This window comes from Egretta garzetta, unplaced genomic scaffold, assembly GCF_000687185.1.
Source record: "Egretta garzetta isolate BGI_Z169 unplaced genomic scaffold, ASM68718v1 scaffold589, whole genome shotgun sequence".
NCBI lineage: Eukaryota > Metazoa > Chordata > Aves > Pelecaniformes > Ardeidae > Egretta > Egretta garzetta.
In genome coordinates this window covers 1,108,002-1,133,426 of record NW_009266282.1, presented here as the reverse complement: position 1 = coordinate 1,133,426, position 25,425 = coordinate 1,108,002, and the positions used below count along the sequence as shown (strand labels likewise).

The 25,425-nt window shown below is 47.2% G+C and overlaps 1 protein-coding gene across 1 annotated transcript in view; it reads left to right on the top strand.

Annotated features, from left to right (window-relative positions):
* The window catches only part of DNAH9 (dynein axonemal heavy chain 9), a 201,691-nt gene that overhangs the window by 17,902 nt on the left and 158,364 nt on the right, over positions 1–25,425 (top strand). The window contains 16 exon segments of the mRNA XM_035902634.1: positions 839–965; positions 3,314–3,466; positions 5,421–5,546; positions 6,215–6,454; positions 7,493–7,653; positions 8,756–8,912; positions 9,756–9,860; positions 13,365–13,522; positions 13,834–13,972; positions 15,189–15,367; positions 15,369–15,453; positions 16,283–16,493; positions 18,757–18,884; positions 19,362–19,470; positions 20,132–20,279; positions 21,912–22,086. Of these exon segments, the coding sequence (XP_035758527.1) occupies positions 839–965; positions 3,314–3,466; positions 5,421–5,546; positions 6,215–6,454; positions 7,493–7,653; positions 8,756–8,912; positions 9,756–9,860; positions 13,365–13,522; positions 13,834–13,972; positions 15,189–15,367; positions 15,369–15,453; positions 16,283–16,493; positions 18,757–18,884; positions 19,362–19,470; positions 20,132–20,279; positions 21,912–22,086 (2,401 nt within the window).

Below are 25,425 nucleotides of genomic sequence, written 5' to 3'. Positions count from 1 at the left end.
TCACTGCCATCCCAAATACAAGGTCTGAAATATCTATTTAGCAGTCCAAGCAGGGATATCTGCAGCAGAGCTGAGCCCATGTTCTTTAATTTACTAAATTACCTCTGTGCGTATACCCTTGACACATGGTATAACTATCTGAGAAAGACTTTAGTGTCCTGAGATGGATACACGTCTCACTTAACATGAGTTGGCCTACCTGGAACACACTTAAAAGTTAATACGATAGCTGTTGTGCCAGTAATAACTATCCATTTAAAATACTTATTTTATTTTTAATCAGATAAGGCCGGTGTTCCTCACAGAGGACTAGCTGCACATTACTCATGAGCTTTGTAAGCTCAGCAGCAGTTTCGCATGTAAGCACTGAAAGATTCATTTTCGATCGGAGCAAATAAGTTTCCTTTCAGGCTTCACAAACACAAAAAGCTGAGTAGGTCTGAATCAGACTTTAAAATGTGGCTCATTAGAATAAAAGCATTTATGGAAACTTTCATCCCAGTGTGAAATCACCTGTGGCAATTATGAGCTTGTCTGAAATGGTAGGTCAGACTGCAAACCCTTTCCAGCCTCTTCTTCCACCCGTGTTTCTGCTTTTTTTATGAGGCTTCTCTGGCTCTTAGGCTATTTGACCCTTGGGAGTAGAGAAGGATCTATGAGTTACTGTGTGCTATGTTGACCTGTTTGGAAAATGCTGTAGAGGACCATCCTACAGGCTCAGCTCATGCCTCGCATTTCCCCATGGTAGGGCAGAATCTGCCTGATAACTGCAGCATGAAACATGAAAAGATGTTTACCCACCCATCCTGGACTCCATTTATCTGCTTTGTCTCCCCAGGTTGTCTCTGTGTGAGAAGGCTTTGGCTGAATATTTGGACATGAAGAGGTTGGCCTTTCCCAGGTTTTACTTCATTTCTTCTGCAGATTTACTGGATATCCTTTCCAATGGCACCAACCCACAGCTGGTAAGTCTTGTACTGCATCACCCTTGTATTTTCCAGCTGTCAGTAGTATCACGGTGGAAGATGCTGCCTTAGGACTCTCCTGTATCCTTTCTCGAGTGCTTTTTCTCCCACCCTTACTTCTTTCACAGCTGGCATTCATCTGTCATCTTTGAAAGGCAACACATGCACTTTGTGTTGTCTGATCCAACCCTGGTGATGCTTGCAAATGGTTCTGAAAATGTTGCATAGAGTTATGGTTTTGATGCTACAAAAACAGTGGCTTTGTTTCGGCTGAGATACAGTGAGGTTCGACGAAACCGTCTTTCTTGAGGATCTCAGCCAAAACTTGTTGCTGACCTTGGATCCCCAACCCAGGGTGCCACCAAACAGCATCTGCTGTTGAAAGAGCCACAGACTGGGCACTGAAATGTGGAAGTATTGACAATGGATGGCTTGGAGAGTTCCCTTTTTTTTAGGCAGAAGAGGCATTTGCTAGTAAGCCACTTCTTCCTTCCCCCATGCAAAGGCCTTCGGCACATCCTGATGATAGGGGGAGTGAAGAACACAATCTGAAAGAGGTAGCTGGTGGTCAGACTGTGGCTATGGCCAAGGCAAGCAAGTGGATCTCTTGGGTTGCCATCCATCCCTGCACAGCTCAGGGGCCAAGCTGGGTATCTGGCGTCCTGCACTGGGCTTCTGTGCCATCTGACTGAGGAGGCTTCTCTCCAGGCTGGGTTTCTGGGGATGGTGCCTGAATGCCAGATGTGGGGAAATCACTCTGAATACACCATTCATCCTGTTGACTTTGGTGGATTGCTGGATCATCCTGTGGAGGAAGCAAAGAAAAGATACTGTGTTGAAATGCTCCATGGAGTAAGAAGAAATTCCTGGTGTTTTCTGCTATTCAAAACTATTTGCAGTATAATCAAAGTAAATGTCAAGCAGGATCATACACGGATACACTCTCAGCTTTTCCCACTGTAGTTTCAAAGTCTGATAATTCCTAACGGAGGATTAAATACACAATGGTATTATCCTCTTGAACTGAGTATTGAACTTGTGTGGATTCAGGTGTATTCAGGGCTCTGCTGTCAGGATTGCAGCGAGCACTGGAGTGCATCAGAAGCCCTGCAGACTGTCCAGGGTCTGGGAACAGACAGTGGGCATTTTTCAGCAGAGACTTCTAGATGTAAGAAAAGGTTTCTATAGTTTACTTAAGATTTGAAAGGAGATATGCTTATCTGGGGGGAAGCTGAGGTCCCATAGCTTCTCAGAGGTGCTTAGCACCTTCCAGGATTTGGCCCTGCTTGAATGTGTGTAAGATGACTACTGAGCTATGTCCACCCGCAGGACAGCTTGTGAAAAGGAGTGTTGTAATCCTTTGTGAATCAGTGAGCAAGAATTAAACCGACAAGCCCACCCGTCTTTCTGGGAAAGCATTAGAGGCCCAGGTGTCATGGGCTGTCCTCATTTCTCATCCCACCCATGGGAGTCCATCCATCTCCCTATCTCTGGCTGTCATTGAGAGAGGCAGCTCCTGTCTGGGACAGCTCTGGGAGCTGACCCTTGCCATGGGAACATCACTCCTGGGAGAAGCCCGCCTTTGTTGGCAGTGGCATGTGACACTCACACAGTGATTTATTTGTACACTATGCAGTGATATAAAAGAATGCTGGTGACCTGCTCAGCTCCCAGCAGGCAGATGCTGATGTTGAGACCCTGCAGCAGCAATGCTAGCATCTCCCTGTTGGCTTTTCAAACTCAGCCAGGTGTGAACAGGACAGGACTGAATTATTCTTTTCCTTCCGGAAGAGTGCTTTTGGTCAAGATGGGGGTTCTGTAGAAGGTCTGGGTTGTTAAGCTGTTTATTATGGGTCTTGGGCAGAAATAAATGTCTTTCATCTCCATGGATGAGAATTCAGGACTTTCTATTGGCACAAAATCTATTTCTAGTAGTAAAAAACCAGAAAGGTTCATAGTGAAGAAAACTCCACGGTGTGCTGAGAATGGGATGAGGTGGAGCAATGGCAAGAGAACTCTCATCACTACATGTAGGGAGATTTGGGCTAGGAGGCCATGCAATCTTTGAATGTTTTCTATGCTTTTGCCCTGTATGGGAGATTTTCCAGAGGGGAAATATGATTTATTAAGGCATGTCTGTTTTCTAAATGACATAGAAATAGGTAGAAGTATTGGGAGAGACAGCAAGAGGCTTATGTTGGCAGTATCCTGGCCATGTGTGAGAAGATGTGGTGCTACCAAGCTGCCCAAGATCATGCTTTGTGAACATGATCGTGCCTGTGACATGTATGGTTGGCCATTCTGCTTGTTCTGTCTCAGTCGCTTTATTTCTACAATTGCTTTTGCAGGTGCAACGTCATCTTTCCAAACTCTTTGACAACTTGGCCAAGATGAAATTCCAGCTGGACTCTGAGCAAAAGGCAACCAAGGTTGGCCTGGGAATGTACAGTAGAGAGGAGGAATACGTCAGCTTCAGTGAACCCTGTGACTGCAGCGGGCAGGTGAGAGGGAAAACCTTGGCTATCAAAACTGTCTGATGGAGTCTGCTCTCCTGCCCCTGGGGTGGACACCTGTTGCCAAGGCATTGTAGAATTCACTACTCTTCCTTCAAGCATGAGACAGGCTGGAAGAGGTGGTATGTAATTTAATTCCTCCTTACACCACAGCGCTGGGTCCCACTCTGGGTAGGTCCTCACTAAGGTGAGGCATAGGTGTCACAGTCCACAGTGAGAGAAAGGGTTGTGGCCTTCTTCTAAGTAAGTTTTTTTTATTTGAATTTTTCTAAGATGTTTTAGTCTTACAGCTTGTTACAAATATCCTCTGTAAGGGAGGGGATGCAGATTGAAAATCGTAGAATCATAGAATGCTTTGGATTGGAAGGACCTTTAAAGGTCATCTAGTCCAATCCCCCTGCAGTGAGCAAGGACACCACTAACTAGATCAGGTTGCTCAGAGCCCTGTCCAACCTGGTCTTGAAGGTTCCCAGGGATGGGGCCTCCACTACCTCTCCGGGCAACCCGTGCCAGTGTCTCACCACCCTCATTGGAAAGAATTTCTTCCTTATATCCAGTCTAAACTTACCCTGCTTCAGTTTAAAACCATTACCCCTTGTCCTGTCACAGCTGACCTTACTAAAAAGGTTGTCCCCATCTTTCCTAGAGGTTCCCTTTAAGCACTGAAAGGCTGCAATCAGGTCTGCCCCAGCCTCCTCTTCTCCAGGCTGAACAACCCCAACTCTCTCAGCCTATCCTCATAGGAGAGGGGCTTCAGCCCTCGGATCATTTTTGTGGCCTCCTCTGGCCCTGCTCCAACAGTTCCATGTTCTTCTTGTGCTGAGGGCTCCAGAGCTGGACGCAGTACTCCAGGTGAGGTCTCACCAGAGCAGAGTAGAGGGGCAGAATCACCTCCCTCGACCTGCTGGCCACACTTCTCTTGATGCAGCCCAGAGTACGGTTGGCCTTCTGGCTGCCAGCACACATGACTGGCTCATGTCCAGCTTTTCGTCCATCAGTGCCCCCAGGTCCCTCTTGGCAGGGCTGCTCTCAGTCCCTTCATCCCCCAGTCTTTGTTGATATCAGGGATTGTCCCCGCCCAGGTGCAGAACCTTGCACTTGGCGTTGTTGAACCTCATGAGGTTCACACAGGCCCACCTCTCCAGCTTGTCCAGGTCTCTTTGGATGACATCCCGTCCTTCTGGTGTGTAAACTGCACCGCTCAGCTTGGTGTCATCTGCAAACTTGCTGAGGGCGTGCTCGATCTCGTTGTCTATGTCACTGATGAATATATTAAACAGCACTGGTCCCAGTATGGACCCCTGAGGGACACCTCTTGTCACTGGTCTCCATCTGGACATTGACCCGTAGGTCACAAATAGACTAAGCCATTCCATAGTACCTCTGCGTGGGTATCTTCTGAAAGAGAAGGCTTTTTTTCCTGTTTTCCAAGTCTTCCTTCTTTCTTAGGGTGAGTTAAAGTATGAAATTTAAGAATCAGACCACTGCTCAGCTTATCTGTCCCTGTAGTTGCACCTTTCTCCATGAACTATTATAGGAAGCTACAGTACGTAATACCAGCTGCTGAGCTCCCCAGTGACGGAGCTTGCTGCATTTAAACTAAAACACTGGTAGCAGCTTTCTCCTGCTGCTGGCAGATTGTCTCCAAGTCCCACGAGTGATTCTGTCATGGCCTAGAGGTGGAATGCACCAAACTAAATTACTTATTGGTGGGGTTCATTTTGGTTTCTCCTGTAGCTGGAGTTCAAGAAAAATCTGACTGGTATTCTTGGTGTCTGGAAATAGATGTTAATCCTGCAGTACCAGAACTGGCTAAATCCACCCAGTCTGAAGGAGGCTGTGAGCTTGTTTAACTTGGGCTTGCCCCATTCCCTATCTCCACTAATTACCAAAGGTGCTTAAAAAGAGCAAACGTGTTACTGTGATTTAATCTCTTCTCCAGGTTGAGGTCTGGCTGAACCATGTACTAGACAGCATGAGGGCTACTGTGAGAGACGAGATGACGGAAGCCGTCATGGCTTATGAGGAGAAGCCAAGGGAACAGTGGCTCTTTGACTACCCTGCTCAGGTATCTGCCCCTGCTTCTCATCTCCACTCAGGCTGGCACGTGGGAAAGGCAGGGCTTGGCTTCCCCTTCAGTCCTGCCCTTCCCTTCTTTCAGTAATGGCCTCCAGCTGTGGATGGGGATGTTTCTGGCCTCCACTGGGCTGTCCAGGAGGAAGGATGTGTTGTCCTTCAACCCGGCGATCTCCTGATGGAGTTTCCAGGCTGAGCTCCACGCTCTGGCTGGGGCTCCAGGGAGGATACCCTCTTGGCTGGGTTACAGAGCTTGGGGGCTTGGGCAGTGCCTGCAGCACCCTGTGGGTCACGGGAACTCTACTACACCCAGAGGAGTGAGAGGTGCAGGAAAACAAAGTGGTGAGGCCTAATGAGAGAAAAGAGCCCCTCAGATGCATGTCTGACAGCCTCCTGGAATCCAGCTCTTCCTCCTCTGCTGTGTCACGCATGTGAAAGGCACTGCTACTAAGTAGCTACTAAATGTGTCTACCATTGATATGATGTTTTAAATGAATGTCAAAGGGCAGATCCCTCTTGTCCTGTCTGCTATGATTACTGTATGAAAAAATACTTAATGTCACAGATACTTCACCCTAAATCTTCCCGTGGATCAGTCACTCTTGAAAGTAAGGAATCTCTGGGTTTTTTTCCTGATACTGACCCATCCCATTTCCCTAGGTGGCTCTTTCTTGCACCCAGATCTGGTGGACAACCGAGGTTGGGATTGCCTTCACCAGGGTGGAGGAAGGCTATGAGAATGCAATGAAGGAATATCACAAGAAGCAAGTAACCCAGCTGAACACCCTCGTTACCATGCTGATTGGGCAGCTCTCCAAAGGTGACAGACAGAAAATCATGACCATATGCACCATCGATGTGCATGCTCGGGATGTGGTGGCGAAAATGATAGCGCAGAAGGTTTGTATTCGCAGCTCAGTGTGGTCCTGTGTTGGGCATTGGAGTGGGGGTTATAGGAGGGCTAGACCAACCACAGGCCATCCAGATCATTGCCTGTCTCATTGGGAGATACATGATTAAATTTTCTTTTACAATCTTTGCAGTAAGGAGGCAGAAAGCCACCGTAAGCTTGCAGTGCTGTTCTGTTTCATGGCCATGCAACACCATGGGGCTTGCTGTAGTTGCCACATCCGCACCAGGAGTGAGTGTGGCCCTGTGTCCTGGTGCCAAGGCACATGTTGGTGGATGATGGCATTGTGTTGGGAAGCTGCTGGATGCCGTCTCAGTTATGTCTTCAGAAAGTAAGAAAAAGCATTTTGGCTTTTTCTTTTTGCAGCTTCCTTGGTCTGGTGTGGGGCCACAGGGACTCCCTTGTCCTGCACAGCTCTCCCACACCACTCCCCTGTCCCTGACAATGTGTTAGTGTCCAGCCCTGCAGGTGGGTGGGGAGGTGCCCTGAGTGTGCTGGGTTGTGCCTTCACTCTCCCCTGTGTCCTCTCAGAGGCAGCCAGGCTGCTCGCAGGGTTCTGGCTTCAAGGCTCAGCTGCCTTTGGTGGTGCCTTGGCCCAGTTTGTGGTGAAGTGGTCCAGCTGCCGGGCCTGCCTGCTGGTTGCACAGGGAGTGCTGGCCATGGCTGGCCTTGTCCCCCTGTCCCCAGCATGTTTCCCTGGTGCTGTCTCTAGCCCCTTCCCTGTCTAGGCAGCCTCTGCTCCTTTTCTGTTTTTGTGAGTCTTTTTGTGCTGTTCTTTCTCTTGGGTTTTCACCTTTTCCTCTCCCACCAACGTGATTACTAATTTGGTTCCTACCCTCTACTGATGGGAGAGGGGGACGTGACATTTCTCACCACATTATATGGAGGTGACCTTCCTCACCACACTTGCCTTCGCAGCGAGGACCGGTCCATCCCCAATGAAAACTTCAGTCATCATTTTGGCACCAGAGCTGCATGTGCCTGGCATCCCTGGCCTTTCCGTGATGGTGCTTGTGGGTGTGTTGCAGGTGGACAATGCCCAGGCATTCATTTGGCTGTCACAGCTCCGGCACAGATGGTCAGATGAGGAACGGCACTGCTTTGCCAACATCTGTGATGCCCAGTTCCTGTACTCCTATGAATACCTTGGCAATACCCCTCGGCTTGTCATCACTCCACTGACTGACAGGTAAGTCCCTGGGAAGCACCATCATAGCTGGGCTTTGCCATGCAGTCAGAGAAAGAGCTGTCAACCAAAGATGGATTTAGTTTGGACACCAGCATCCCTTCTTTTCTCTCTCCATGTCCCAGCAATCTGGTTGCAGAGCTCTAACTCTCACCTGGTTTGTGATTTTGTGGTGGTACCCTCTGGGGTATCTGTGCCTCAGACTCCGGGGTGGGATTCAGCTCACAGATTAAGATGCTCACTTGTGGGTGTCTGCCTGTGCACAAGGTGTCCACACCCCATAGAGTTTGTGAGTCTAGAAAGCTTTCCTCCCATCTTGAATTGGACATCTACCACTCAGTTCAGTTGTCTCAATGGGGATACCCAGGGTGGCTTGAGATGGTCTCTGTTGTCCTACCTTGCTTCCAGCTGCCAATCCAGAAGTGTACAAGTCTCCTGTGGACCCCTTGTCATATCTTTCCACCATATGTGACATTTCAGTAACCAGGAGCATCTCAGGTGGCTCTAGTCACCTGTGTTAGCCAGCTGAGCCAGGCACCCATGCATTATCAGGTTTTGTTGGCTGTAGGGACTACAGCTCTGTGGCTTCTACAGGGAGTATAGAGACTGACATGCGGGCACCTCCCTGGTGTCCATCATCAGCATGATGGAGAAGCTTTGGGGATTGTTGTAGTATTGAGTAGGATCATTCCTAGACCACATGAGCAGGTTTCTGTTGGTGGTGGGGATTGGGATCCTTTGGACTGAAGAGCACTGGGAAGCCAGAGGAAGGTCTTTCAGAAAAGCTGACCTTTTCTCATACTGTCTGGGACATGCCCAATATCAGTTGGTGGTATAAGAATCCAAAGAAAGCACAACCAGATGTGAAGAGTATGGGGAGACCCTGGTGGAAGACAAGTATCTCGTGGAGAAAACACATCTGGGCAGAGGTGGTAATTAATGCCCAAGAGGACTTTCAGCTTAGACATGCACCCTGCTCATATACAGCTTTTCAGAAGAAAGGCTCTCCTGTGTGCATTGTGCTGGTGCCATTTCTGTGCAGTGCAACAGTGACCTGTTGGACCAAGACTCAGTCTCTCTTTTCCTTCATCTTTTGCTATGAAAGATGTTACATCACCCTGACCCAGTCGCTGCACCTGACCATGAGTGGAGCACCAGCAGGCCCTGCAGGCACTGGCAAGACGGAGACTACGAAAGATTTGGGGCGAGCCCTGGGCATCATGGTGTATGTGTTTAACTGCTCTGAGCAGATGGACTACAAGGTACTGCTCCCACCTTGGCTGCAGTGCCATCATGTGGGTCTGGGGATTCTGGGGGCCTGATGAAACCTGAGGGGTGAGAGTAACTCAGCTGGGATCGCTTTGATCCACCACCTCTCCTCAGATCCCTGCTACATTCCTTTCTGCCAAACACCTTTTTCTCCTCCTTCATTTTCTTCTCTAAGACTTGCACAAAGTTCTTCAGGAGGCGGAGACCCAAACTGTGCTCTCTGCCTCGTTATGTCTTTCCCTTCCCTTCTGCAGTTAGATTCCATGTGAAATGCTTCAAAAATTTTGGCCTGTTCAGCTGAGACCAATGCTGTTCTGTGTGTGATACTTCAACCCTGGTCGTTTCTCCTTGGCGTGCTCACAGGCTGACAGGCCCTGGCATGGGAATGGATCTGTCCTAGTTTTCTCAGGATCCTCTCCCAGAATAAGGCCAAAACGTGCTGAAACTTCAGCTGCTGCAGAACGCTGAATCATTAGGCTGAGTCTCACTCTCTGCCGGTCTGGCATGGTACAGTGATTTTGGTAGCCTTGGATCATATGTTATTCAGCTTATGGGCTCTCCCAGGAAGCTGGGCCATCTGTAATTCAGCACAGGTGACCTTTAAATGAAACCAGTGCACAGATATATGGAGCAAGTGCAATTAGCAAATCAAGTAGCAAACTGTGCAGAGCTATAAATATTATAATTGAGTAGTGCCTGCTGTTTCCATGCACTTTTCTAAATACTCACAATAGACTGTAAATTCCTATAAATAAACAGGCTGGGAAATAAAATCAATTTTTTTTGCTGGAGTTGATTCCATTTGTGATTTCACTCTTGTAATTTTTTTTTTCCAGTCCTGTGGGAATATTTACAAAGGCCTTTCCCAGACGGGAGCCTGGGGCTGTTTTGATGAATTTAACAGGATCTCAGTTGAGGTCCTTTCTGTGGTTGCTGTACAGGTAAGTGAAGAAACACTCATAAATAAATACAAACAAGGCAGAGCCTTGCTGCAGTCTTTGGAGCGAGGGTAAACGTGGAAAGTGCGTGTTGCTGGTTTCGGTTTCATGTGTAGGCAGGTGAGGGTATATATCCCAAGATTAATCACATGAAAATCACAGCACTGACAAAATGCAGCAGTAATGCACTGCAAACATTTTTGTCGCTCCTTTTCTTCCCCCAGTTACATCATTTGTGTTGAGGCAATTCTTAATAGCGCCTTTTCCCAGATCAGTACACGCCTTGGCTCTGTACCGGTTCCTCCCGAGGAAGACATTCGTGCCATTAATATGCTGTGAGATAACTGCAGCATATCATGTTGGGGAGGAGAGCTGCCTTGACGTGGGGCTGCTCAGCCTGCTACATAGGGAATAATTTTCATGGAGGGGAAGGGTCGTGTTTGGGGCAGATCCGTGGCCTGCTGGATGTTTGGGGGTTATTTATTGCCTCCAGTCAGGCACAGGTTGAGTGTCACATTCAACAAGTAGGAGTGATCACCTGATGAGGGGCCTGGAGCATCTCTCCAACGAGGAAAGGCTGAGGGAGCTGGGCTTGTTCAGCCTGGAGAAGAGAAGGTTGAGAGGGGATCTCATAAATACTTACAAATATCTTAAGGGTGGATGTCACGAGGATGGAGCCAGACTCTTCTCAGTGGTGCCCAGTGAGAGGACAAAAGGCAATGGGCACAAACTGAAGCAGAAGAGGTTTCAGTTGAATGTGAGGAAGAAATTCTTTACTTTGAGGGTGACAGAGCACTGGAACAGGCTGCCCAGGGGGGCTGTGGAGTCTCCTTCTCTGGAGATATTCAAAGCCCGCCTGGACGATGTCCTGTGCACCCTGCTTTGGGTGAGCCTGCTTGAGCAGGGGTGTTGGACTGGATGATCTCCCGAGGTCCCTTCCAACCCCTGCCATTCTGGGATTCTGTGATTCTGTGAGTACATTCAAGATTAATTTTCTTAACGCTTACCTGCCACCAAGACTGTGCAGACTTCTTTCCTTCATTCTCTTTTCATATGGCTGTAGATTTCATTCCAGTGTCTGTAATGAGAGCTCTGTGAAATGGCTTTGGAGGGCATTCCAGGATGTAGTGGCATAATTCCTAGGAGGAATGGGTGCAGCCCTGTGGCTGGGGTGCTCCTGAAAGCCAGTGCCGGCTGGGTGACACTTAGTAACTGGAACCTGCAGTAGGTCTACAGCCCTTGCTTATGCGCTTGCCTGGGATACCCTGACAACGTGGGATTAAAGCTAGGAGAGAGCTGTTTGAGCTGTGCCCGGCTATGCATAGGTGCTTTCCCTGTAGAATGATTTCTTGTCTCCTCTACAGTTTAACCATTCAGTGCATTTTTTTTGTGAGTCCTGTGTGAAGCAGAGCAGCCATCCTTGGACAAGGGCTGGAAAAGAGACTGCCCTCCCCATCATGCTGGAGAATCCTGTTTTCTTGTGCTTTGTATATAAACTGGCACTTTGCCTCCTCCTTTCCTTCCCTCTTACTGGCCTCCAAGGAAATCTGGAAATATTTTCCATAGGGGAAAGGATTGCAGGAGGAGAGTTGCTCCATACCCTGCCCATGCCTGCCCAGCGCATGGTGAGGGGGCACCCTGGGAAAGTGCTGCAGGTGCCAATCCCCTCCGGCAGGGGCTGAAACCTGGGGCAGCCCAGGGGTAACCACAGGGCAGCAGGATGAGAACAGGCACTGCTTCTGGCCTTTGCTTTGAAGGAGAGGTCTGTCTGTCCAGATCCTAAATCTCATTGATATCCACTGAAAATGACAGGTAAAAGCATCTACCAGTGGAGTTTGAGCAGAGGGTGGGTGCTCAGCTGCACTGTCCAGACCAAGACAGCTCTGCTGTGGGCAGAACTGAAGGTTTTGAGCCTTGGGGGACTTCAGTGCTGAAAATTGATATGCCAAAGTATTTAAGTTTTTCTGGACCTAAGTGTCATCTGAGTGCAGGTTTTAGGATCCCAGTGTCTGACTAAGGTGCTTGACTCTTCCTAGACCCCGTTTTGGGCTTAGTGTTGCAGAAAGAAAGATCTAGAGCCCAGAAGTTTCTACATTTCTGTAAATGTTTCAGTGAAAGCCGTTGTTCTGAACCCCTCCATGAACTCCTCACTTTTCTCATCTCTCTTTCACTCATAATTGGTACCTTACTTGACGTCCCAAAGAAGCCCCAGGCGGGTACAGGAGTTTATGTATTGTTCCCTCTCAATTTCTCTTCCGTCAGGTTCTAGTTTAAAGTTGTCTTTGAAAAAAGTCTTTGAGGATCTTAAAATAAAAAGGGAAGATGAACAAAAGAAGCCCAGATATGACTCAACTGCTAATGATTCCCTCGCTCCTGGCTGGAGCGTGGCATCTGAAGAAAGCAGCCTGGCTGTCATTCCATCACCATGTCTCCTGGCTGCTATTAGGAGTGTAACCATGGTGATGTTTAATTGGCTGTCTTAGTCATGCAGCTAATGTCGATATGGTTCCTTACAGAGAAAAATTCGATTAATTGTGTAACTTTAAGGTGGCAAACAGCAGTAAGGTTAGAGGAGTGAATGTTGAGAGATTTCTCCCTTGCTGAAGTGCTGTTTGCAAGGTGATCTAGCTTTAACAAATTTGCTCTCTTTAGAAGGCAAGGAATAAGAAGCACAATGCTGCAATCAGGCAAATATAAAAGACAATACAATATTGGTGAGTGGAGGTGTCTGACAGCTTCTGCCTTGTGCTTTTGGTTTTAAATTAAGCATCTGATGTCCCAAAACTGTTAAAAGCAATATCAAGTGATCAGTTTGCAATTGAGCTGAGGCCAAGTTTACCGGGAAATGCTGCTCCTCTTCTGGGTCTAGCCAAGGAATAGAGCAGGCACAGGGGAGGGTTTTGGGCTGTCATGAAGAGCAGTGGTGTGTGGGAGAGGTGAAGATGGGTGGAGGGAATCAGAGGCCCGTGTTGTGTCGGACTCTTGGGACTGCATTTGGGTGTTGTGGATGCCTGGAGAGCCTGCAGCTCATCTTGGGCACCTGGCCTCCTGCTGGGTTGGGAAGCTGAAAGAGATGATTCAGCCTTTGTGGTGTTTTTGCTGGAGATGTGCTGGGAAGTGTCCCACAGGTGATGTCAAAAGCCAAGGTAAGATGCAGGCAGCTTTGGAGGCATTTCCTTCTCCTGAGCTGCTCTTCCTCACCCACATCCATCATTGTCTTACAGAGCAATGGTGCAAATTCTTGCCACTTCTTTGTGGTTTGACTGCCCAGTCTCTTCAGCTCTTTTTCTCTGCTTTGTCAGAGTTTGACTGTCATGGGAGATTGTTGTTGCCACACAGATTTACTCCAAACAGCATATAAAGCTATATATGGTCAGTAAAAAACCCAAACCAAAACAGGGAAAACACTCCAGTCGTCATGGGGCCAAGGGTAAAGAAGGCAGCACTGTTGTGTGCCATGTTCTTCATAACTGAACACCAGTACTATAACACTGTCTTGGTTCCTAGGTGAAGAGTGTGCAGGATGCTATACGGGATAAGAAGAAATCCTTCAATTTTCTTGGAGAAGACATTAACTTAGTTCCCTCAGTAGGCATTTTCATCACCATGAACCCTGGTTATGCAGGGCGAACTGAGCTACCTGAGAATTTAAAAGCTCTCTTCAGGTGAGTCCAGGTCAAGTTTTGTGACCTGTATTATAAGACTGGCAGAAATTGTCTTTTGGAATATCCAGGATTGGCTTTATTTCCAGGGGGAATTGACTTGCATTGGGGATTCACAGATAGCTTCAGCCTTGTGCAACAAACCTGGGTCTGGGAATGCCCAGGCAGGGCAAAGGAGCTCCATCCCTTGCGATGGGAAAGACTGTGTGCAACCTGGCTCACGGGAAAAGCCCTGAAAGCTGCAAATCCACTGCCCCTAAGACCTGTAGCCAAGAAATACTGGTTCTGCAATCTTTTCTTGCCTGTCTTTTTAGGCCATGTGCGATGGTTGTGCCAGACTTTGAGCTGATCTGTGAAATTATGTTGGTGGCCGAGGGATTCATCGAGGCCCGGGCATTAGCCAGGAAGTTCATTACTCTGTACCAACTCTGCAAAGAGCTCCTGTCCAAGCAGGTGAGCCCACTTCTGCAGTTTGATGGGACAACGAAGCCTGTTTATCTCCAAAATCAGCAGGACCATGACACTCTGCCACTCTCCATGGCTAAATCTTCACAGTGTTTATTTAATGCCTGCATTTGCACTAGGTGCTGGGAGAAGAGAAGGTTTGTCATCATCAGAGTAATGAAATTTGCAAACTGCTTTACTGGGGGATCTGTAGGACAAAAGCACTTGACCAGCTGTATTGAAGGGAGAGGGTTTTTGATGTGCTCAAATGACACCATGTTTGGGGTAGTATTCAGTGACCCTTTGCTTTCCAGTCTCTTAGTTCCTATTGATTCTCCTGCTTGCAAGGGGTTTATTATATCTGTCCCTCTCCGAGTTCAGCCTAACAGTTCCCTGTGATGTCAGGTGTTGACCAAGTAGGGTCAATTCCAGTACAAAGGTCTAATTAATCAGATTTTTCCTTGTCATCATTTGCATAGATCAAAGCTGGGTCCAGAGAAGCGCTGAATCAGGATTCCAGATGGAAAATTTGATCTTGGCTGTGCCAGCATGAGGCTGGGTGGGAGACACTTTGTCACAGAAACTTTGTGCTGTGTCTTGGAGGTGTTGCTGGAAGCCATGGCCTCCCCCACAAAGCAGTCAGCCATTGAGCTGCGCTCTGGGTGGTCTTAACAGAGCAGAAATATAAAGAGTTGCTTGTTGACTTGAGAGTTCTGCTCATGCCTCTTTATGGTTCTTTTTCAGCAATGTTCTTACTGGTCCCTGCTTGGTGGACTGCCTCTGGGACCAAACATGCCTGGTAACCTTGTGATGGGTGTTTGGGGCCTCATAATGGACTAAAGGATCTTTCACCTTGGTAGCTCCTGCAGATCCAGGGGTCTGGCTGGCCTGGCTTTATGATTTAGTTGAAACAAATTTCTTAGGTCTCCGGAGCGCAAGTCCTGCTGCTGTCTTACTGCCAGCTGTGAGTCCATGTGATGGTATGAACAGCTGAATTATTTGACTCTTTAACACTGTCCCTGATGGGAATCTCACCTACTGAAATGGAAATCAGTTAACTCAGGCTGGTGGAGGTCTCTGGCCATGATGCAAATAACAGGTTTGGATGTATTTCCATTGCTGACTTGTCTGCAAGTTTGGAGCTGCTGGTTCTTACCCCTGCATGGTGGTGTACTGTCAGCATAAACTCATCCCTCCTTTTTTTGTTTTTTTATTTCTCATGTAGGATCACTATGACTGGGGCTTGCGTGCAATCAAGTCAGTGCTAGTTGTCGCCGGCTCCCTCAAACGAGATGACCCAGAGCGACCTGAAGACCAGGTTCTGATGCGCTCACTTCGTGACTTTAACATCCCCAAGATTGTGATCGATGATGTGCCAGTGTTTATGGGCCTAATTGGGGATCTTTCAGCGTGACCTGAATTTTGAGTCATTTGTGAGGCAGGCTGTGCTGGACCTCCAGCTGCAGGCTGAGGACAACTTTGTGCTCAAAGTAAGACCAAGAAGTCTTCTGGTGTACCTATACCACCATCAAATTATTTGGTTTTTCTCATTCATCTTTACTTCTACAAAGAAGTAGTGCTCTGCACAGTATTCCCCTTGCAGGCAGACCTTGATGGAGGACAGAGTCAGCTATGCTGGGTCTGATCTTTATCATCTTCTACAACTGCCTGACAGGAGGGGGAAGATGGGACGGGAGGGGTGTGTCGGGCTCTGATCCCAGGTAATGGGCGATGGGACGAGGGGAAATGGCCTCAAGTTGTGCCAGGGCAGGTTTAGGTTGGACATTGGGAAAAATTTCTTCCCTGAAAAGGTTGTTAAGCATTGGAACGGGCTGCCCAGAGAAGGGGTCAAGTCCCCATCCCTGGAGGGATTTAAAAGCCAGGCAGACAAGGTGCTTAGGGCCAGGGTTTAGTGGTGGGATGGCAGGGTTAGGGGAACGGTTGGACAATGCTTTTAAAGTCTTTTCCAACCTAAACAATTCTGTGATTCTATCATGCAGTTGCACCTGCCCATAAAGCCAGCACTGGCTTGGTCCCGGAGTTTACAAAGGGGCTAACTCTTGTAGGCTCATGAAAGTGTGGCCCTTGGAGAGCAGAACATCATTGGCTGATGGCTGTGAGATGTAAACCGCTGGAGGTTTGTCTGCAGGCTGAAGATTTCACCTATTGTGATTAGATTGGCTAGAACAAACTCAATCTCAAATCCATTTGTGCCTCTGGGTCACATCTTTCCAAAGAAGTGGCCCAATGGGAGTTATTTTGTAGATCTGAACTTCAGTTTGGCATCTTTGTCTACATTTTGGGAGTGTTTTTTCTCAGGTGGTGCAGCTGGAGGAGCTGCTGATGGTCCGGCACTCTGTCTTTGTGGTGGGTAATGCAGGCACAGGCAAGTCTCAGGTCATGAGATCCTTGAACAAGACTTACCAGATAATGAAGCGACGTCCTGTCTGGACAGACCTCAACCCCAAGGCAGTCACCAATGATGAGCTTTTTGGCATCATTAATCCATCAACAAGGGAATGGAAAGATGGTAAGTGACTTTTCATGCCTGAATCTGTAGATAAAGAAGGTTAATGTTAATGAACTTCCTGAGCAGCAGCAGGATGACTGGTGCTTTGTATGCTGGTCTGAAAGCCCTGGCGCTTGTCTGCTGCTCACAGCCATGTGCGATTTTGTTGTTGAAAGGTTACATAGGATGTTTTAGCCTAATGATCTTCAAATGGGAAGTACAGCACAAACCTGCTTTGTCCTATTGCCATGAGAATAATTATCATGTCCATTAATACCAACCCTTACCAGTTCCTAAATGGGGCAGGCAGTTTTCAGGGTTGGCTGGACCAGTCATGGAAGAGAGTTCCCTCCTGTCCTACAGTGTGCACTGCGGCCCCCCAAAATGTGCCTTCCCCAGGTTTCCATAGCTGGTAGCCTGCACGCAGCAGCCTTAAAGTGGTGTTTTCCCACTTAATATTGCTGCCTGATCTCTGTATTACACCAGCATTTGCCGGTACATTGGTCCTGATTGTTCCTGAGGAAAATAGGATGAGCAATTAAAACTTGCTGAAAGATTACAGAAATCTGGAGTAAAAATGTTTGCTTGTGACTAATACGTAAAGGCAGCTTTGATTTACGTGTGTGACTGGTTTGGGAAGCATGGGGGAGGTACAGGAAGAAGTTGCCATAAATCACCCTTGGCCAGAAGTCCGTCAGGAGATGGGCTGCCACCCACCTCCCCTGGCCCTTGTCATGGACCCCTCCTGACCCTCTGCTTTGCTCCAGTGCCAGTGTTAATTTCTTTTTAATTGTAATGAGGGACCCTAAATCAAAGTGACAGAGGGAAGTGCAGGATACAGCCTGAATTCTGCAGACTGGCTGCAGCAGCGACTGCTTATGGAGGACTGTGGGTGGCTCTAAACAGCAGCAGGGACATTTTACAGGTGGCTGTCCAGTGGTTTCTAACCTGTAATGTTTCAAGGGAGCTTATGGGACTTCTCCCTGAGGTTTTAAGGCAGATATTTTCTGCATTAACCATTCCTGAAAATTTTGTTTCTTATAGTCAAACACCAAAACCAGCCTAACAAGAGGCGATGCGTTCCCTTAGGGATTAGCCTTTTCTTTTCCTCTTCCCGTTTTCATCCTGTCAGTGCTTTCATTGTCAGGAGTTGAAAACTTTATACATGCTAGGTGGTAAAAAGTCCCCCAAGGGAATCCTAAAAATGTTCTTCATAGGACCAAATTCTTATTTTAAATCCCAAGACTGCTCTGTGGTGTGGATGCACAAGGTTAGGAGAGGTACTTTTCTCTCCTCTGCTGTCGTGGAGTGTACGAGGGAAATGCTGATGCTCTGAGACAGTAGCTATTTCTGATACTGATGGTGTTGGAGCAGTTTCCGAGCCATGTGTCCAAAATGTGAGGAACCCAGCCAAGGCAGACCCAGCAAAGTGTTATCTTTTTTGATCCGATCTCAGAATCAGATACCTGTTTCAGGTGAGCTGTTCTGCATTTGTTGTGCGCAAGCTTTGTCTTCAGTCATGTAATGCTGTTCCTGAGCAGGATCACAAAGAAATAGCTTGTCCTAGAGGAAAAAAAAAGTGTGCTTGTCACAATTCACCAGAAGAGAGGCTTTTTTTTAATGTTTGCCTGATGTTTTTTCATGAACACCAGGGTCTCCCTAGGTATTTTCACATGTAGAGGAGAGCGATAGTTTTGTGGAGTTTTCATTTGCTCTGCAGCACTGCTGCTCTATTCCCAGCCTTCTTGCTCTTCTTAACATTCATTATTTACTCCCCTCGAGACACTGTATCCTCTCTGTCTCCTTGATTTTACTGACATTTTGTTCTGTCATTCAATGTCATTCTGTGCTTGTTCTCCCCTCAATCTCACTAAAGCCATGACCCAGCGTTTAATGCATCTTGATTTCCCTGATATACTTCGAGCCACAAAAAAACATTTATAAGAATTTCCAAGGCATATTCAGATGGTTCTCTCTGCATTGTGTAACTCATGCCTTCTTTTGCTTCTGAATATCTGCTCTTCACTTTTCTTATCCCTTATGATTCTCGGTGGGAATGAAGCTCACGCATAGGTCTGCAGTCATTTTCAGTGGTGGTAACTGATAATGGCTTTTTTCGTTGAAGTAGACTAGACCCATATCGTGATATAGTAATATTTATGGATGGGTGTCCAGAGTTTTGAAGGCTTAAGAGGAATTATAATTTTGAGTAAGTTGTTAGAGAAAACTGTTAGAGCAGGTGGCAACTTCAGTGTTCATCAATACATTCCTGTCACCCTCCCAGGACTGTTTTCGTCAATCATGCGAGAGCTGGCCAACATCACACATGATGGTCCCAAGTGGATGGTACTAGATGGAGATATTGATCCGATGTGGATTGAATCTCTTAATACTGTGATGGATGATAATAAGGTAATGAATATAAGTTAAAGCAGCAGGTGTTCCTTGACTATGTGGAGTGATTCAGCCTAGGAGAAATACAGATGCTGAAATAACACCTCCTAGAATAATGCAAGTGTGTTTCTTCATATATACCAAACAATATTGCATAAAGAAAATGGTGCATGAGGAAAATAGCTCAAAGCATGTTCTCCATGGAATTTCTCTCTCATGGAGAGCTGGGTTCATGAGTAACAGCAAACATCTTGATCATAATTTCAGGCCCTTTAAAAACAGAGTGGGGTCATAATCCTACACCTTTTTTCCCCACTGTAAGGGACTGTTGTTGATTCTGGTCGTGGAGGAGAGAAGGATCATTCCTGTTAGATATCAGCTGCTTTGCCTTGAGGACCTGGGCTGACAGCTGCCAAACTTTTTAGTGAAAAGTGCTGAATGCTTTCCATTCCTATTTCTGGGGGAGGTGTTAGTCTGTCTGTCTGCCACATGCAGGTGCTGACCCTGGCAAGCAATGAGAGAATCCCTCTGAACCCAACAATGCGGTTGGTCTTTGAGATCAGCCACCTGCGCACAGCCACCCCAGCAACCGTGTCCAGAGCGGGTGAGTCCTGGCCTGAGCTTCACACTGGGATTTTGCATGGACCAAATAGGATCTAGTGCCATTAACCAGTCTTTTGTTGGTCAGATTGATCCCTCTTGAATGTTCCCAACCTGGGATCACAGCTGCCTTTGATGGACAGAGTAGGTTTCTGAAGCACATGACAAACTGATGATCCTTATCCCAAATCCATATGGGGAGCTGTCATCATCTTGGAGATTTACCTGGAGCTCTCTAACTGCAGATGAGTGATCATGGCTTCAGAATTATTGAGAGAGTGGTTCTGTTGTGCAAAGGCCTGTATGGACTTGATGAAGAGAGGGACAGTCTCTTATCCCAAAGAGCTCCTGATCTTCTGGAGAAGTGCATGAAGTATGGGAGAAGGGAATGAAGGTGTCCCCTAGTTTTACACATGAGGAAATGGGGCCCAGAGCAATAACATGACTCAGGCAAGACCATGTTCTGAATTTGGGCCAGGGTCGTGAAAGGTGTCCTGGTTTCCTGAGTTAAGTCTCTGTTAATGTTTCTACTTCGCAGTGGAGCAGGAGGTGGGGGTAGGTAATGGGGCACCCAGGCACATTTGTCAGGGATTTAGTTGTGTGAAAGTAGCTGAGAAATTCTGCTGTGTTCTTACTATATGTTCTCTCTTACCCTGGGCCTAAAGGGATCCTGTACATCAACCCATCAGATCTGGGCTGGAATCCCCCAGTGAGCAGCTGGATTGACAGGCGAGAGATCCAGTCTGAAAAAGCCAACCTGACCATTTTATTTGATAAGTACCTGCCGGTTTGCCTGGACACCCTCAGAACAAGGTACCATCTGAAGAATGAGTGTATCTATCTCCGCTGTATCTCTTCAGGGGGGACACTCGCTGCTTTCCAGACCAGCTGTGCTGTGCTGGGGTTGTGTTGCATGTGGCATGGCTGACTGGTTTCATCCTTGCCCCTGAGAGCTCTGAGCATCATTGGCTTAAGCTCAGAGAAACAACGGGGCGAGGTGGGGGAGCTGATGCTCCTGCCCATCCTTTGTTGGCCAGATCTATTTTCATCTGGTTTTCATTGGATTTTGATTTGATTGTTCCTGTACTTCCTGTACCAGTTCTGTATCTCTTGGAAAGTAAATCCAGGAGATCCTAAAGAGAAAGTCTTGTCAGTCTCTTGATATGTCAGGCTAGACCTGAGTTAACTCCACAAGTTATTTTTCAGTAGAGCAGATTTCAGACCACTGCTGAAGAGAAATTTTAAGTATGCAGCATGGAAAATGGAGAGAGCAGATCCTCTTTTTATCCTCTTTTCGCTGCTTTTCCTGCCCCTTGATGATGAGAAGGAAGTTGGTGTTTGTGGAAGAGGGTAGGATTGCTCTACAGGCAGTTCTCTCTTGAATTTTTTGCCTGATGCATTTCGACAAAATTAAGCCAGTCTGTGTGGGCATCCAGTCTGGGCATGTTTCATGGTTGGACACCAATCCAATGAACATGAAGAACTTGGATATTTGAAAGGGCCCTGGTGCTCCTTGGCTTGAGTTAGCTTCAAAACAGTTCCCACAGAGAAGTTCTGTGGTTCTTGCTTATCATCATGGGAGACAACTCTTATTCATACTGTGGTGAGGACTGGCCAGAGTCCCAACAAACTTGAGTAAGGGAGCTTTTCCCATCCTCTGCTTGCTGCCCATAGTTGCACCTTCATCTAAATGAAATAAAATAAAATAAAAAACTATCAGTGTACAGTTGAGCATGGGAGTTGTTAACCACAATGGGGATTGTCAGAAGGGGCTGCATTAGTGAAAGCAGTGGTCTTTGGAAGTAGCAGTTGGCCTCTTGCTAGGGAGCTGCTCCCTGAGTGACCAAGCTGGTTACAGCTGTTGGCAGCAAAGCCCATCAGACATTTCCCACTCTATTTGCTGAACATTGTGTCAGATGGTGAAATCCAAGGGATTAGCTGCAGGCAGCCCTGAGCTGAGTATTGTGGTAGCTTGCTTAATTCAGAAATTGTAGAACCAACCTTTCAAATAGCTATAATTACTTTATGGAGGACTTCAGTGCTGCTACAATATTAGTTTGGAATTCTGTAAGTGTAGCTTAAATGAATGTAAAATGGCAAGATGAAAGGGTTTATTTTATTACTCCTCTATTTGACCGCTTTTGAACTCATCGTGTTCACAGGAAATCATTGCCTTTAGCAAGTCTTCCATTTTACTTCTTTCAAGAGGATCAAAGTTTTAAAATGCTTGAAACTTCTGATTACTGTTATTACTTGTGTATGTGCCGGTGCCAGCAGGTTTGAGGGAGAGAATGGTTGTTCTCTTTATTACTGTACCTGGGAACAAGACACACGCTGCTGACAAGTAAAATTCTGAAAAAGCATTTCTAGGGTTGCCTTCCTGGGTTGGAGCAACTGTCACTGGACCAAATTATATTTCCTGTGCATTCAATTTCCATCCCTTAGATTTAAGAAGATTATTCCCATTCCTGAACAGAGTATGGTTCAGATGCTGTGCTACCTCCTCGAATGCCTCCTGACAGAGGAGAACACGCCTCCTGACTGTCCCAAGGAGCTTTATGAACTTTATTTTGTCTTTGCTGCTGTCTGGGCCTTTGGTGGATCAATGTTTCAAGATCAGGTAAGAAGGAAGATGCCACTTCAGGATCTTCTACGCAGGCCTTTTTTTTTTTTTTTTATACTTTCCAAAACATAGTGCTGTATCAGTAGTGCTGTTTTCCTGGGGCTTTCATATCAGTGGTGATAAACTAGAAACCTGAATACAAAATTCCTTTTGTGAAAGACCTCATTATCCACGGTGTTACACTAGAGGAGAATGGCTGAGGGGTCAAGTGATAAAGGCAGACACGTTTCACTGGGGAGAAACATTACATTAATTTATAGAGGCCTGTGGATGTGCATAATGTGATCAAATTAAGACTGACTTACCGAATATATTGCTGGAGCAGTCTTTCAGCCATCTGACTGCACAGGTAGATGTTGTGCTATATAACACAAAGCATTCGGTGCCTTGTCACCACTGACTTTTATTAAACATAGGTGGATGTCAAGAATTGGCTGTCCTCAATTTCTGGTAGAAGTACAGAAGGAAGAGGGATGGTTGCCATGGCAGGGGGGGCTTTGGGGATTATGTGATTCCACTTAAGTGAAAGTAGACTGGCTCTGCGCTTTGAAATACTCTTTGCTGGAGTGTGCTGGCAAGGTTGGGGTTGATGGTTGTAGGCACCCAGCTTGAGCTCCCCTCTGGGCAGCCAGCTGCTGGGTAGTCTTGGGCAGGAGCTGCTGGGCTCAAGCCGTTGGTGGATGGATGTCCACAACCCAAGACTGTAGCACTGGAGGGCACAATCTAGAGACCAAGATCTTCTTGGGCCTGGAGGATTAATCAGGCCGCAGTTCACTAGTGGTGTCTCTGACATTCAAAGTACAATCATGTCCGAGAGTCAGAGGAAGAGAGGGCACTACCCTCCATGCTGCTTCCCTCAATACATCTATCCTATGGATTAATTGCAGCTGTCAGCCTCTGAATCCATCAGTTTACAGTAGACAAGGTGCGTGTGATCTCATGTATGGTGATATTATTATAAGACAGTTTTCTCAAGGTCAGCATTTGATACTGCACGATTTCAGCCCCCTTTCAGGTCCTGGTCCTTAAGACATGGGAGAGGCACAGAGGACTGAAACACAGTTGCTATGGCTGGAGCTGTAGCATGTGAACAACAGGAATCTTGGGAAGGATCTTCTCCAGACTTGCCTGGGGGAAGCAGGGTTGTCCTGCTGCCTCTGCCCTCCCTGTTCTCTGCCTCTTCCTGATGTCTTTTGCACAGGAAAGGAAAAATGGGCATTTTCTTTCACCACTGTACCCCATTTTGCCCTGTTCCCAGGCCACGTGGCTCAGCTCGGCACAGCGGGGTTGTCTCTTGATTTCCAAGTAATTGGAAAAGCTGCAGCTGTTTTATAACTTCTAACTGTTAACAGTAATAATGGACAAGAAGACAGCTAGCTGTGTGTCAGAGCCCTGCTGCCAACGCTGCTGACATTGGGGCCACCCTTGGCTCTGTTCCATGGTTTCATGCCCATACTTGCAGGACAGTTTTCCATCCTCTGTTGGCATTGCTGTTTCCAGATTGATGGCTGTGCAAGATGGAGATTTTTATTGTGACTGGTTCAGAGACAGATAGGAGAAACCTGAGACACTTGTAGGGAGGTCTAAGAGCACGTGCAGCACCTGAAGACCTAGATGTTGAGTACCAGGTTTTCAGCAAGTGGCATGGGGAGCAATGTGAGTAACTGCAAAGCCTGCGGGTGGAAGTACATTTGGAATCTGCTGGAGCTGCTCACTCTGGTTCTGCCCAGTCCCTGCTGGGAACCTGTTGGGTGGTTGCATCTCTTGTCAAAGGATACCTTGTCCCTCAGGTCTAAATCATATCATCTTGTTGTGTGCATCTGCCCAGTGACAGACACTGCTGTTGAGGGCTCAGAGATCCACATCTGGTCTCTAGTGGGTTTGTGTCAAGCTCTGTGTTGTCTGGAATATGTGGGAGGTCTCTCCATGGACCTAACACCAGAGATCCTTCCAGCTTGGGAGGAGGCGCTGCTGTTCTCAGAGGCTGCTCAAGTGCTCACTGGGGTCTCTTCATGTTTTTTGCACATGCCTCAATGCTAGGCCAACAGCATCTGCTGGACCCTTCACATTTGCTTCATGCCAAGGAGCAGAAGTTTCAGGAAGTGCTAAACTACACAAGATCAGCTTGGTGCTCACTTGGTGCCATCATGCCTCATGGCCGTTGAATGACCTGTGCAAGACCAGCTTTCTTGGTCTTTGTGGAGGACTTAACCCTCCATTTCCTATATGCCAGTTGGGAAATACTCAGCCTTGGCGTTTTCAGTGCAGGGTGACTTAGAAAAAAACCCAATGCAACAAAGCCTGGGAAGCACTGCTTGCCCTTGCTTCAGCTGTACAAGCAAGCTGCTTATAGCTCCTCGAGCAGGTTGGCTGGAGCACAGTCACGTTGCAGATGGACACCGCATTCCCTGCACTGCCAGCATGCCTCTGGGATGTTTGACTTTGAGGCTGGACTGTACATTGCTGCTTGTGATGCTCTATAAATGTCAGAGCTGAGAGTGCGAGGATACAGCGGTCCGAATGAGGGGAAGCCTGATGAAAAATGATCCAATATAAAATCTGTTTATTGCTCGCCATTGAAGGTGCCCTTTGTGCTGACCTTTTGCTGTCGAAATGTCAGGAGAAACAGTCTGGAAGTCTTCCCACTACTCTGCGCTTGTTGGTGGGTAGTGGGGCCCCTGTATAAAAACAGATGATAGATTTGCCATTTCCAGGCTCTCAAATTAGTGGAAATCCATATGGGGTTTTTATTAAGGAAGCAGTTTGAGTTCAACACTGTTCTGGCAATAGAGCCAGGGTTGGAGAGGCTCCACTTAACTGCTCGGGTAGGGAGGATGGGCAGCAACGCAGCTGCAGGCAGTTTGCCTGTGCAGGGGTAAGGGCACCCTTGTGAGAAAGCTTTTAGCAGTGATGCACGTCCCTCTCTGCTGCAGCTACTCTGCTGCCAGCACTGAGGAGTTATAACAACAGGGGAATGGAGAATTACAGTTATTCTGCCTCTCTGAATAACACGAGGCTGCAAAACAGTGAATGCTAATAACACGTTTTTCAAATCCTCTGGTCTTTTGATGGATGGTGGCTCAGGAAATTTTACAGAGGACATGCGATTCAGTTCAGCTGCAAACCCAGGTTTCCTAATGGAGGCTTAGCAGTCTATGTGTTGGTGGTCCCACATTGGTGGTGCCATGTTGGGCTTCTGGCCTGGCAAAGCACATTGAATGGCTGTGGGGAGGAGACACCTGTAGATGCCCCAGGAAGAAACTGTGCTGTTAAAACTGGCTAAATTATGCATCTGATATTTCACAGACATCTTGTAAACAGGACTTTTCCTCTCCT